Here is a 14,261-nt window from a genome sequence, read left to right on the forward strand (position 1 = left end):
TGGATTATTTCACATTATATTCCCATTTGTATAATATATATTTTTTTCCAGTTCGCGTACATTCGAAATGATATTATCCAAAATTGAAAAGAGAATTTCGAAAAGAAAAACCAGATTTTATGTCAGAAACATGACATTTTAGGGATAGCTTCCCCTTAGGACGTATACAACCACTAAGAATGGATTTTTCGAAATTCAACTCCTAAAAGAGGTGAAGAAGAGATAAATGAAAAAGGTTGTGGGAATTTTTAATTGTATCTCTTAATCCCAATGAGATATCCCACTGCTTTTTACTTTAAAATACTACTTGTACAAATGCCTGGAAGGTAATTTCAGGATTTTTTGAAATTCCATCTAGAGGGTGCGAACGGGGGTAAAATTTGTGTCTATGCACTTCTAAACATCTGTTAATCCATACGTGATATTCCACTGCTTTCTATATTTTCAAAATGCTACTTATACAAATTCCTGAAAATTAAAGTATAGTAGTAAATCAGACATATGTGAATAAGTCCAACCTAAACCATGGCGAACCGAGAGCGGATCGATAGTGTGGATCGAGCCTAAGGCAGAATAGAGTGAAGTAGGGTGATCCTTGATAAGAGAGTAGTGTAGAATACAGTGGAGTGGAAGAAGTGTAGTTTAGTGTAGTGTAGTGCAGTGCAGTGTAGTGTGTAATATGTGAGTGAACTGTGGAGTGGAATGTAGTGTGAAGTGGAGTCGAGTGGAGTGGCGTGGAGTGGAGTGGAGTGGAGTGGAGTGGAGTGGAGTCGAGTCGAGTGGAGTGGTGAAAGAAGAGAGGAGAAGGGAGCACTCATTCATGCTTTGCCTGTAGCTGTTAGAAGTCCAGTCGAACGAATGGTACAAGTTCGTGTAGCACGAAAGTTGTGCGCCGGTTAGTCTCGGGTTGATTCGGATCGCGTCGGGCGAGGTAGGACGTAAAACGCGCCAAGGCGTGCGATAAAGAAGATAGTAGTCGAAGGAGAAAGAAAAGGACAAGGCAAGGCCACGAGAAACGGAGTGGATTGCAGAAGGAGCAACGATTCAGCGAACGAAAACTATTCTCGAGAACATGTAACATTGGACGCTTCAGTGTTGACTGGTGACTGCGTACTATGCACTTTATCGACGTTAAACACGGAAGGATCAAACAATTGATTGAGCTTGCAATAAGATTCCGGTAACCGCATAAGGTTTAGGACTCTTTGGAATAATAAAAGGTCAACAGCTTGAAAGTGATCTGAATTGTTTCGATTGGTCAATCGAACGATCAATCAATCGACCGCCCGGGAGACAGATAGACGGAAGGACGGACCGACCGACCGAGTGAATGATCTCGATCGATTGATCGATTTCTATGACGTGTGTGTAAAATCGCGCCGAAAGGAAGAAAATTCATGGTGACTTCGTTTCTTTGATCCCAGGCTTGACCGCAGCATCGATCGACAATTTGAAGCAGTCTTCGAGTTGGCTACTAGAAGAAACTTTCGAAGTAGCAGCGTCGGAAGAAAAATTGTTGTAAAAAGTTTCGATACTTTTCGGATTCCGTTATTCCCGATCGATCGGTGAGCCTCCATAGGTCGATTCGTCGATCTGTACCCGAAAGGTATCTCGTAGTCGGGATGAACGAGACGTAAGAAGCGGGAGCAGGAGCAGGAGCAGGAGCAGGAGCAGGAACGTGAGCGTGATCGTGCACGGCGGGTTCGCAATCGCACCTGCCTGCGAATCGTCCGTTTTCTCATCTTCTCGGTTTCTTGTCATCGACGCGACGTTGCGTTTCGATTCGCGATGCAAAGTGCTTTCAATGAATCGCAACGATTCGTAACCTGTGCTACACGCACGTGTACAGATGCACTGGTTTCGTTCACTTTCAAATGCCAATCGGCGTTGGTAAGATTTTTCCCCAAGTTCGACTCGATCCAGTGACGGACACCGATCGTGAAAACAACCGTTCCTTACCGTTCCCATCGAGCGTATGCGACAAGGACGATCGAGCACGGGAAAGGATGGCCGATTCGATGTGTCTGTTATTGGCGATGTTCGGGCAGTTACTTATTTGCGGAACCGAGGCTAGTCTTCTCAGCGTGGAACTCGATGAGACCGGCCAAGAATTTCTCAATGAATACTTGTCTCTCGAGGAAGGCAAGTATCTGGCCGAGTTACAGGAGTTTCGAGACACGGCTGTCGACATCGATTTGATCGATCAGAAGAAGAAGCATCGTCCTTCGCATCAATCGCCCAGGGTTCTTTATCAAATCGGGGTAAGTTTGATATCCGAGGTCGGGACTTGTGCGTAAAATGGCGAAATCATTGGTCTGTTAACAGCGGTTAATCAATTAAAATTCCTTCAATTGCCATTCTAAACCCACGGTGCTGAAAATTTTCTTTTCTTTTTTACTGTTCAATTGTATCGCCAGTTTCTTTCGAGTAAACGTTAAAAGATGTATAATTAACGGATAAATTGATAATTAGCCGACGACAATATTTTTTGATAAATATTCTTACAAGTCAACATCCAAGTCTAATCGAGTTACGTTTTATTCATGGAATTTGCGAGTGAGAGCTAGCCAGTGATTCCCGGAACGTACGTGATTTTGATCGAGCGCAACAACTCGCCTTTACCTTGAGAATTTTTTAAATAGTAAGGAATCGAGTGAATCATTTTTATACGTGTAACATGATCACAAGATATTTGTTTAATTAGTTCGTAAATACAAGTGTTAATACAACTGAATTCAACTGATCTCGTGATTGTGAGGCGAAAACGCGTTGAAAACGGATTGGATTCGAAAGGTCATAAAACTCGTCCTTTTTTGTTGTCGTAACCGCGTTACAGCAATCAGATGCACAACACAAAGTAGGTACTCGTCTGCTTGTCGAGATTCTTGTGCGGAATTCCGAGTTTACTACGAATTCGGCCACGAATAACTAATGTTAAGAAATAAAAGAAACTATTGCGTCGTGATTAGTCTTGAGAGAAAACACATTTTATATGCGAGGACGATGCAACGAACGATGGATTTATTTTCGATTTGTAAAAAGTATAGTTGATCACAGAAGAATTTTATTTTTGTTGGACACATCCGGTTTAGTTTGCTCGTGTTCATCGGTCTAATATTTCGTTAGTTCTGTTCTAACGTGGTTGTCCGAGCTGTATTCGTTTATGTGTGTTTTCGAGGACAGGATCATTAGTGGGTCTTCCTATTCTTCGAATGCTCGAGCCGGTCCAACATGACAGCGTTTCCGCATTTCCGATACCGGAATCTTCTCTGCATCATCTGGCAATGTGCACGAGCAGAAGCGAGAGCAAAAGTGGGAACGAGAGAGCGCGCTCGCTTCGCGTACACGCACACGTCTCTTCTCCTCTCAACATATATATGTATGTATGTATGTATGTATGTATGTATGTATGTATGTATGTATGTGTACCTCTGGAGCCAGGTGTCATTTTTACTGTGACTGTGAGAGAAGCAAGAGACTCGTGAGAACTTCCGGATGAATCGCACAGCCTTTCCGGTCCCCCCCCTATTATCCCATTTTAGTTTACTACCACTGACGGCTTTAATACGAACGATCTTCTGGGAATATGCCAAGAGGAAGAGACCAAGAAGGGGAGAAAAGAAAGAGCAGGGAACATGGGAGAACGGAAGGGAATCGACAACGATGCAGAGAGAGAGAGAGAGAGAGAGAGAGAGAGAGAGAGAGAGAGATAGAGAGAGAGGGAGAGTGGGGGTCATGAAGTGATTTTAATAGCGACTAATATATTCGGCTGCCCGATATACTTATTCGACGTATTTGTTGGCGCAACCAAATGACAATGGCATCGACTAGATTACATTCCACCTAAACGTAGGCATGCGTTGTGTCTAAGAGCATAGACAACGTGTAGTCAAGTAACTGACCTCGCAACATTAACGACGGTCAAGCTGAAAAGGAAAGAGAAAAAGTAAAGAACAGGGGTTCGAGAAGATTTTCTTGCAATCATCGACTTTATTTTTCTCCTGTTTTAGGCAAAATAAATCGAAAGCTGAAGTACTGTTCGCGCGAGCAAGTTGTGACGATTACGAAAACGTGATTTTTGTTGGCTGGGTTACTCGCAGTCTAAATATGTAGGTAAAAATCATCTGGAACGATGCGGAAAAAGTAAAGATCGAAACACACAGGTTGCGTATCGGTTGGATTAGAAAATGTCAAGGAAACGTTGACGACTGTAAAAAAAACGTCGATACGTTTGTGATAGGAGTGAAGAAATAATTTGTAAAGTTCGTCTGAGATTATCGAACGTAGCGTAGATTGGCAGCGACGGCTCGACAGGACGTACGCGATTGCCTCATTCAGTGGATTGACCGACGCTGTTTGAATAGTGCAGTTAGACCAGATGTCTATTCCTTCTTGGAGAGTGGGGAGATGCGTACTCTTTAACGTGTTTGCTACAGAATTTCCTTCTACTTCTTCTTCAACTCTCCCCCCTCCTTCGACTAAGCATCGTTTACCGCCTCCATCCCTCCTCCCTGCTCCCTTGCAATTTCGTCCATCCTTCCGTCCAACGATCTCGCAAATTTTCTTTACTTCGTCAAATAGCATACAATCTTTGTATACCATTATCGAATAGTAAAAGAATCGTTAGTAAGCATCTCTACATACCCCGCTATTTACAAGTCAATTTTCAATTTCGGAAACGTACAAACGTCAAACGTTGTGATACGTAATACGTTTCCGGAATAACATCGAAAATAATAGATCGACTTAGAGAACAAAAATCTTTTTACGACTATCTTTTGAAACGATTAAAGAACATTCTACAAGAAGTGTCTCGATAAATTGATATTTCTCACGGTTAATTTTCAAGCAAATCGGGGTCTAAATGATTGATAAAAATATTTTGGGAAAGCAACTGTATAAAAATACTGTGTTCGGTGTGTCGCATGATTTCCACGAAATAGAAGCAGTACAACCTTATCTTTTCGTGTAGTTAGTTAGCACTGGACTCGAGTTGAACGGTGCGGCAACCATGATCCGCTATCGACCTTGTTGTAGCTTTTATTAGTTTTTTTATTTCGAAGGACTAACGGATCCCGGCGTTGTTCTTCGTTCTGTAGTTGACTGAACCTCGTGAACCGCGAATGTTAATTTCTTCTGTATCTCTGCATTCTGATCTCTAGTGGAACATTAAGTTTTTATCTACACGTCGACTTGAGAGAGGCCACAGAGGAACGTAGAAAAAATTGAAAACGAAACGATAGCGATCGTGCTGTAGATAGGACGCCGACGTGACGTTGATTCATCTACGTGCACGTTCGGACAATTGTGGAATTTCTTGATTTTTGGTCGAACAATTGAATTCGTACTACACGGAAAAAAGTTTTTATCCAAACAACCTAAATGTGTAATTGTAATAGAACTACATACATATGTATACCTACGCCTACGGACACGTAGATACGTATGTATGAATCGTTGCTACATAATATTTCAGAGCCGATAAATATGTGTCCGGGTTTTCTATGGCAAGTTGTTGCGATCGATCGATATGAATTATTTCGTGATATCGTCCGACTGGATCGAAAAAAATACTGACTTACGAACAGAAAAGATCGTAAAGTCGTCGACTAAAAGTGGTAATGAATATTTTGGATTTTCAGGATAGCGAGGAGGAGTTGCCTGAATGTTCGGACCGAAGTGAAGTTTGCAGCAAGGTGGATTTATATGGGTCGCCGTGGGTCGAGAGACAATGTCGTTGTCCGGATGGCCGTACCTGTCCTAATAGCTTGCACGGAGACGATGGGCACACGATAGTCGATAAAACACGGCAGTATAAGCTGTGCGAGCCAGTGAAACGTCTTCCTGTCTGTCGTTATTTCAAGTTAGTCGGTTGTCAAGCCAAGTATAATGAATCTATGAAACGTACACAACGTTGTACGCTGTAACGCGTGTAAAATCGCGTAGAGATGCGTAGAGTCGCCTAGAGTCCCGTAGACGCACGCTAGACAGAGAGGACGGGTTTTGGTTTTGGTATTTGCAGGTTTGCTATTTGCAGGGACATCACATGGACTCTGGCTCCTGGAGGGGGCCTGGCGAACGCGACGGTTCAACGAGTTTACTGTCGCTGTCGGCCAGGCAGCGTACCCTACCTAGTTCGAAGACAAGCGCACAGATCTCCCGAGGGAACTCTAGGATTTATTTATGCTTTTGCATGTTCTCCGCAAAGCGTAAGTTCTCCAGGTTCTTTATTTTTTTTTTTTTTCGCGTTCTTAGTCGTTTTCATTTGCGTGTATACGTTTACCAGACGTCGGATACGTTTGTTTGACCAATCGCTTCGCGTACAAATGTACAAACAAACAAGCTAGCCAAGAGAATCGGCGCGCAATCAAAGGCGAACCAACTTGAATAAGGTACATTCGATTTCAGAGACTTCGCTGTCAGCACAAGGAGCCATGTCGACTGTTCACGGTACGAAAGAGACGAAACTCGCAATTGGAAGAGGTGAACGCTTCGCCCCTTTGTCAATGTCCGAAGGGTCATCGATGTCCCAGACGTCACACGGATCCGGGTTCCTTTCCAGCAAGATCTTATTCCGGCGTCTTGGAGATTAAGACTTATAGCGGATATTGCGTGCCTTCGCAATCGCATCATTCTGAAACGGTTTACACCGTATGAAGCGTCCGTTTATTATATCTACATAATCTGTATAGCCTGTATAGCCTGTATAGCCTGTATAGCCTGTATAGTCTGTATAGCCTGTATAGCTTGTATAGCCTGTATTTTTTTATCATTCGAATTGTAAGAAACTAAAGTGAAAGTGCTGATTCGGAATTACAATGGCATTAAAAATCGAGGACGATGTATTGTCGTCGTCGTCGTCGTCGTCGTCGTCGTCGTCGTCGTTGTTGTTGTTGTTGTTGTTGTTGTTGTTGTTGTTGTTGTTGTTGTTGTTGTTGTTGTTAATTCCTCTGAATCCTAAAACATACTAAGGAATCGTAATGCATCGAATGGTGAACGTATTCCATTTGAAACTAACAATCAGACTTTTCGAATGTGTAATGTTCACGGAACATAATCCGCGAAAACGAAGCAGTTGGGTACGATGTCAAGTACGATAAACGTGCTGGTTCGTTAAAGTTATTAATACCGTTTCCGTCTATTTTCACATCATACCATCTCTATATTGTCCACGAGTTTCTTTTCGCATTACGTTTATAGTAAATAAATGTGGTAGACCTATGTAATGCGTATTGTTCTTGTAAATATTTTAATTTTCAAAGTAATAGTATAAGTATATCGATAAGAATGACTGTAGTATTATTAAGTACGTTTTCGTTACTACGATGATAACACTAATGCACTACTATCGTAGAAACAGTTGTAACAGCGATTACACGTATGTATTTAATAAAACGACAGAAATATTTACGCGATTTTCTTTCCATACCAGAAGTTGTTGGAAAGTTGGGATCAATGAATTGCAGACGACAAGTCTGGTATAATTAAGTTGGTACGAGAAAATAAATCATGAAAGTCTGATTTCCACGAAGGATTTTGAGAATTAAAAAGCAATTTTCTCCTGATCCATCGAAAGTATTGATCGACAGCGTAACATCTTCAGCACATCAGTTTATTGTTTTTGCCTAGCGACGACAGATGGCGAAACGTTCTTGAAGTTGCGTCCCCAGAAATAGGGGAGTATACATATAGCATATAGTACTTATCACATCTATTACATACATACATATATATTATATTGTTATACACGAGAGGCAGTAGAGTGTAGATATAATACGAAAGCAGTACATTTGAAAATTTAGCCCCTTAATTATTTGTTGTACATACTATGTACATAACAGCATGCCCGCTCCTAAGGTAACTAGAAACTATTTGAAAGTCGAACGAATTTGCATAGACTTCCTAGCGATGAAACTGAAACAACGCAACGTGCAACACTACCTGTGTAAGCAAGTAAATACTTAGGAGAAGAGGCGATTGTTGTCGTATTTTTAATAGCATGATACAGTAAACATTCGTTAAATGGAGTTCGTTTAATTGTATATTGGCAACACCCCTCGCTCACACACGTGCGCATACCCCACTCAGTTGCCCAGCAAGAAGGAAGAAACAATGTGAGGTGTATGGAATATTGTTTTAGTAAAATGTTACGATGCTCGAGAAACTTGAATGAATAAATATTTTTGATATCTCTAAAAATAACGGAGATAGCAAGGTGATCAAAAAGTGCGTACATCCAGCAGCCCACCTCATATGTAGCTGTGTGGTACAAGTGAACGGCTGATGATTGGCGCTCGTTTATTGCAGAATTTCTGGATTTTCTGGCCCCGTACCCCGTACCCCGTACCGCCCCGAAATATGCAATAAACGAATGTCTAGTCTAGTGTAACTATAAAATTAAATTATCGGAATAGCATGCCCGCGCGGTATTTTATGTACTGTTTAGAAAATATTTCATCCGTTTACTAAACCTCATGTTTTATGATTGTCTCTCTCGTATCGTGAACGCCGATTCATAGAATAATTTTTCAGTTTTCAAAGAAAACTGAACAATCCGTACGAATGGTGCCTTTTAAAATTCTAGTTTAAAACATATATTTGTCGCATTGTGGAAGAGAAACGTTGTTACACTTTGTTAGATGAATATTTCAGCACCGTATATTTCGTACAGCGTACGATCGAGGAAATTATTAACTACCTACTGTAACTGTACCGCGACTTCTACTACAGTGATTCCCCGATAAATGCGACACGAGCAACGGCGTCATTCCACTCCCACCACTGGGGAAGTTCCCCTCTGGAATCAGTGAAAAGAAGGTAAACAGAAACTACATAAGCAGAGGCTCGGCTTAGGGCAAAAAACAAATTTTTGAGGGATGGAAAAGCTTCTCATCTTGCCATGAATGCTCCGAAGCGGACCCGAGTACGTCGCATTCATGGAAACATTACTGTAGTTTGATCTGCTTCTTTCGATACAGCATTGCCGGCAAAAGAATTTGTCGAAATTTTTCGATTTCTAGCCCAGAACCAATTCTCTCCGATCACGTATTCAGAAATTGAATTATCGCGACTGTTGGATTCCTCGGTCAAAGGACGCGTCGCGTCGCGTCGCGTCTCGTCTCGTCGTTCCGACTAAAACCGCGGTGAACAATGAGAGCGAGAAAGCAACCGAACACGAGCGAACGAACAAATGATCAGCAGAATCGTACGATCGCGAGCACACAGCTATCGTCCAAGGATATACATACAGAGTATAGTAGAAATGTCAAGGAATTTAGCCAACTATGTCTAATAGTTTGTCGATGGGAAACGCAGTGCAATTTCATGCTCGATATACTTTTCTGGTATTCGATCTAACTCGCGAAAAATACCGGTACCGCTATCCGCGATGCTCCGATTCCTTTCCCTTCGAGACTTTTTCAAATTTCGTATGCGCGCGAACCCTATCCCTGCATTTTGGATAATGATAATGATAACGATAACGATAACGAAACGACGCAACGGAATTGGTTTCACGGAAAAAGATAGAAGATGAAAAAAGGCAGCAGACTGGAATTGCTTCGTGTCGGTTCTTCGTATCGCTGGATCGACGGAAGAATCAATTGGTGCACTTTATGCATGAATAGCCGTGTCCTACTGACGATAACGGTAGATCGTCGTGACTTTGAAGGAGGACATTTTCGTGCAGAAGATTGTGGGCATGTGCTAACATGTGCTTTCCATTACGCACTTTAAAACTGCGAACTGCGGTAACAACAAGCTGCGTTTCCTTCAAAATCGTCGGATCGTAGTGTTTCGTTGACCGAACGGAGGAGGAAAGAGAGAAAAGGGAGTACACGAACGAAAGAAAAGGGAACAACCGAAGGAAAATACTGATAATGTAAATAAAGAAGATAAAAAGAAGTAGAAATGGGAACAGGTTGGGAAAAAATTAGAACCAAAAGAAAAGAAAAGAAAAGAAAAGAAAAGAAAAAAAAAGAAAAGAAATATGAAAATGGAGGATAAAAAACAGAGTCGACGTTGTTGGTTTAGCGACTCTGTCACTTGGTCGAAACTATGTAGCTAGCTAAGAGCCGATAACGGAGAGGCTGGCTGGTGGAGAACCGTGCGGATTTACTTAGATCGCGTGGCTGTATTTCATTTCGAAGTTGGATGTTGAACTTGTATTGTTGGATCACGACTCCATGGGTCTGTGGTTCCGTACCTCTGTCGAGAAGACGGGGACGTAGCTTATCGTAGGTGTGCTGGTATACATAGCTAGGCTATACAGTCGCCGGTGTATAGGTGAACGTAGAACGCGAACGAAGCTAGAGGATTGGTGGAGATGATGCAGCTTAGGATTCCACGCATAGTCAAGGGGTTTCTGGTTGGTTGGTAAGTGGGACTAGCCGGGACTCATAGGCAGCATGTCTTGTGTGCGAGCTCGCAGTCCCATCCGGAACTCAAACGCATCTGAAGGCGCGTCGCACGTTCTCTTGAACTTTTCGTCGCGCGCGATATTCTTTCGATACTCGATGGAACGGTCGACGATGAGAAGAAACGCCCAATGGTCGGTCGCGAACTAACCTGCTCACAACATACTGCTGGACACGGTAACGTCTAGACACTTTATCTTCGAAACAAAGTAAAGAACGACCGGTCGAAAGCAGCATTTTCTTCCGTGACGCGGTTTTTAGTTTCGTACTTCACCTTATCCGAATTTTCACTCTCCGAAGTACACACCCGCGAGAACGCACAAGAATATCAACTTCTACGCTAGTGGGCCACGTTCAAGAGTTGAAATTTGAAAACTAGATCAAGGACGAGCGCAAGGTCGAATACAAGGTCTAGGTCGAGGTTGAGAGCAAGGTTGAGATTAAGATCCACATCCAAATTAAGCTGAGTGCAAAATCGGTATTGGTTGATCTGCTTGTTGACCAAACTATTCCAAAAGGTACGATCTAATCCACTGTTTACAGTGTTTACACCATACCATTATTGGTTAAACTTGTGACGAGAAACGAAGCGACAAAGAACACAATACCACTTTTGCGAAAAAATCTTTATTGCTCGATCACGATGAGGACAGACAACTCTCCGTGTAATGTTTGGTCGAGAAACGCATCGAGCGTCATTCTTAAAGAATACAACTTTTTATTCAGTTACTTAACCGGATCCGTTACATGATACAAATCTTTCAATATAATAGATAACGTGTAGGTATTTAATAACAGTTGGTATCGTTTATTTGCAGCTATGCTTTCCTTTCAAAAATGACGTTTCAGTCTACTAAAACGTTGTCGCCGATCATTTACTCTCGCAGCAGATGGTTCGACAATAAATCTGTATCGTTTGCCAATTATTCACGGCGAAAGAGTATAAGAAAGAAATACCGGTTACGAGCAATTCGAGTTAATTGATAATGGGGAATGAATAATATCGGGTTTCCAACTATGACTAAAAATCGAGAAGCAGCTGTGACAAATGCTTTTCCAATTCAAGAGTAGAAGTTTGAAATAGGGGATAAAAGATGTTTGATAATAGGTGTACTTGTAGGAACGTCGTAAAGCTATTTAACGTCAAGGGAGAATTACTATGAGACATGTACCTATTATTTCGTGGTAAAGACCATCGGGGACGAGATATTTCTAAAAAAAAATGGCGTAGGTACGGTTTGTTCATGTATCGTGCGTGGTCGGTGAAGTGGAGCCGAATACGCATACACACACGTACATGCACGCATGCATGCATAAATAGATACATATGTATAGGGTAATAGCTTCATTGGGAACTGTTGCACACAGCGACCTTGAAAATGCTAAGAAAGATAACGGCCCGCGAGAAACGCGAGTACCAGTTAACCTAATTTCACCGCATCCGTGTGGTAAATTATATCGTGCCATAATTATTGCGGCACCCTGAACGCCTTCGCTGGAATAGAAAAAGTAAATAAGCGTTCACCGGTTCACCGGTTGGTTGTTCGGTCACTCGCCAGCTCGGCCGTTCATCCGTTTACTCGTTTACTCGATAATTCGCATACGTTAGGTAGTGCCAACAACATTTTGATCCTCGAAATATCAGGTTGGAAAGTATTGTTTTAGCAATTAGTATTCTAATAAACCATGATCGTTTGATTTCATTAGTTGTTATAGTCTGCTTTAACCTTACGATTAAATCAACGAGTACAGAAGGCAAGACGAGGGTGGGTGGGAAGTGGGGCACGGTACGCGGCATGGTACTGGTTTAAATTTTGCGATCGAATCGACCGGTTAGGAACTCGCGTTCAATCTCTTGATTAAAAAATATCGTTTTACCGTTAAGGGAGCTTGAGCTCCCCCTCTACATTCGTTCCTGCGTCTTCATTCTTGCTATACTCTTTTCCGCATCGTAGTTTTTTCTAGATGTCAAGATCCTCTTTATGATCTCGTATTCTACTCTTCGGCATGTTTCTCCGTTGCCTTTGCGACACGTGGAAATCACTAGCGGTTATGAAAGCCGAAAACAGAGAAATTTTCGAAAACGGCAACGCCGACAACTAAACACACGGGTATACCGTCCAAAATAAGGGTAAACTCGGATAAATGCTTGCGAGTGAATAATCGCACGAGTTTCCAATTTCTTTGTACTTAGTGTTTCTTAACGCGATTAACAGAGACACCTGCAAATTTGTTGTGCTCGTGCTAATCTACTTGCTTCATAGTTTTCGTCTGTTGGTTCGTTTTAGGAAACATAACGTAGCTGTATTGCAAGAATCGCGGAAAGTTCTCTTCTTTTTCCGATCGTTCTATCGGTTCGAGCTTGAAGCAAATATGAAGCTGATTCGGGGATTAACGTGGTTCGTCGTTCTGATGGCTGGAAGCGTGGCTTTACCTTCGCAGTCGCAGACACAATTCCGAGGAGTCCAAATTAAAACGAAGCAGACGACACCAACGTATTTCGGTGAAGATAAATCTATTAGTCCGATGATGGAATCGAGTAGCACGCCGATTGCCGGAAGCAGCGGCAATGACAAACGCAACGACATCGAGTCCAGTGTTGCGAAGGTGAATGCTGGTAATGGCAGTAGAATCGACGACAGAAATACGGTATCGAAGCCGGTTTCCTTCGGGATTCCTGCGGCCGTGATCAATCAGCTCGCGATTTCATCGTCGTCGCAACCGTCGTCGCAACCGTCGTCGCAACCATCGTCGCCGGCACCACTACAAATGATACCACTGCCGGTATCGCCTGGTCGGAATACTTTTACTGAAATTATCGAGATATTGCCGACCACATCGTTGCCGACTTCGTCGAACATCGAGACGGCATATGGAACACCGATGGCCACGAACAGTACGACGACAACAACAACAACAACAACAACAACAACAACTGTAAGAGGAACCGTCGCACCAGCAAATGCGACAACAGGCTTCGGTACAGCTACAATCGAAACTTTGTCGAGAACGATTACCTCCGTTCAGGACGCGAATACTTTACTCTCTTCGAAAAAAACTACAACAAGCTTCGACGAGTTCACGACTACGCCGGCTTCAATTTCAGCGAAGGAGACACGCGAATCGCCTGGAAAGATTCGACCTCAGATCAAATTGACCACTAATTATACCAGTCTGACAGAGGTAAGTAGACACATTTTCTATTTTAACCTATTCTCCTCTTTCGAAAATTGAACGATACTGCTTTTTAGAACGCTCGCAACTTATGCACATTTATTAACACACCAATGTACGCGCGCGCGAGCGCCCTACACGAACGTTAGTAATATACTGTAAATATAAATAAAGGAGTGAAAAACAGCTCGAGCTCGAGCTCGAGCAATAGAGTAGAAAGGGACCCAGATTCGAGTCGTGCAGTGAGAAGGACCGTCAAGTGTCACGAACTCGGGGAAAAATGTCATATGGGTCGGTCTAGAAAGTTACTCGCGTTAAATACATACGCTGCAACACGTAAATACGTACATAAATACATATCCAATAAAGGCATAACCTCGTGTTTAATAGTATTATGTATTATGTTGTGGACACGAATCTTTCATTTTAATAAAAGGATCGACTAAGTAGTTTAACCTTTCTGGTTGGTTAAACAACAGGAGGGAAGTGTTGTAGCGACGCGTACTTTCCCTTACGTTTTTCGAACGCAACGCTCGCCACGACCGTCTCATGACCGTCATATATTTATCTATCTCTATCTAACTATATGTATATGTATATGTATGTACACACATATCTCGTCTATGCAAGCGGTTACTACAAAGCATGACATCGTAAACCCAACGTCTCGAG

At 42.4% G+C, this 14,261-nt stretch overlaps 2 protein-coding genes across 2 annotated transcripts in view; one reads left to right on the plus strand and one right to left on the minus strand.

The window, feature by feature from the left end:
• The window catches only part of LOC107192476 (elongation factor Tu GTP-binding domain-containing protein 1), a 29,464-nt gene that overhangs the window by 5,382 nt on the left and 9,821 nt on the right, over nucleotides 1–14,261 (minus strand).
• On the plus strand, nucleotides 1,998–6,658 carry LOC107192475 (protein giant-lens). Its single transcript, XM_015581733.1, has 4 exons — nucleotides 1,998–2,261; nucleotides 5,643–5,863; nucleotides 6,038–6,209; nucleotides 6,409–6,658. Exons 1-4 carry the CDS (start codon nucleotides 2,007–2,009, stop codon nucleotides 6,655–6,657), a joined length of 897 nt encoding a protein of 298 aa, XP_015437219.1. The 5' UTR covers nucleotides 1,998–2,006; the 3' UTR covers nucleotide 6,658.

The sequence above is a fragment of the Dufourea novaeangliae genome, unplaced genomic scaffold (assembly GCF_001272555.1).
Source record: "Dufourea novaeangliae isolate 0120121106 unplaced genomic scaffold, ASM127255v1 scaffold343, whole genome shotgun sequence".
NCBI lineage: Eukaryota > Metazoa > Arthropoda > Insecta > Hymenoptera > Halictidae > Dufourea > Dufourea novaeangliae.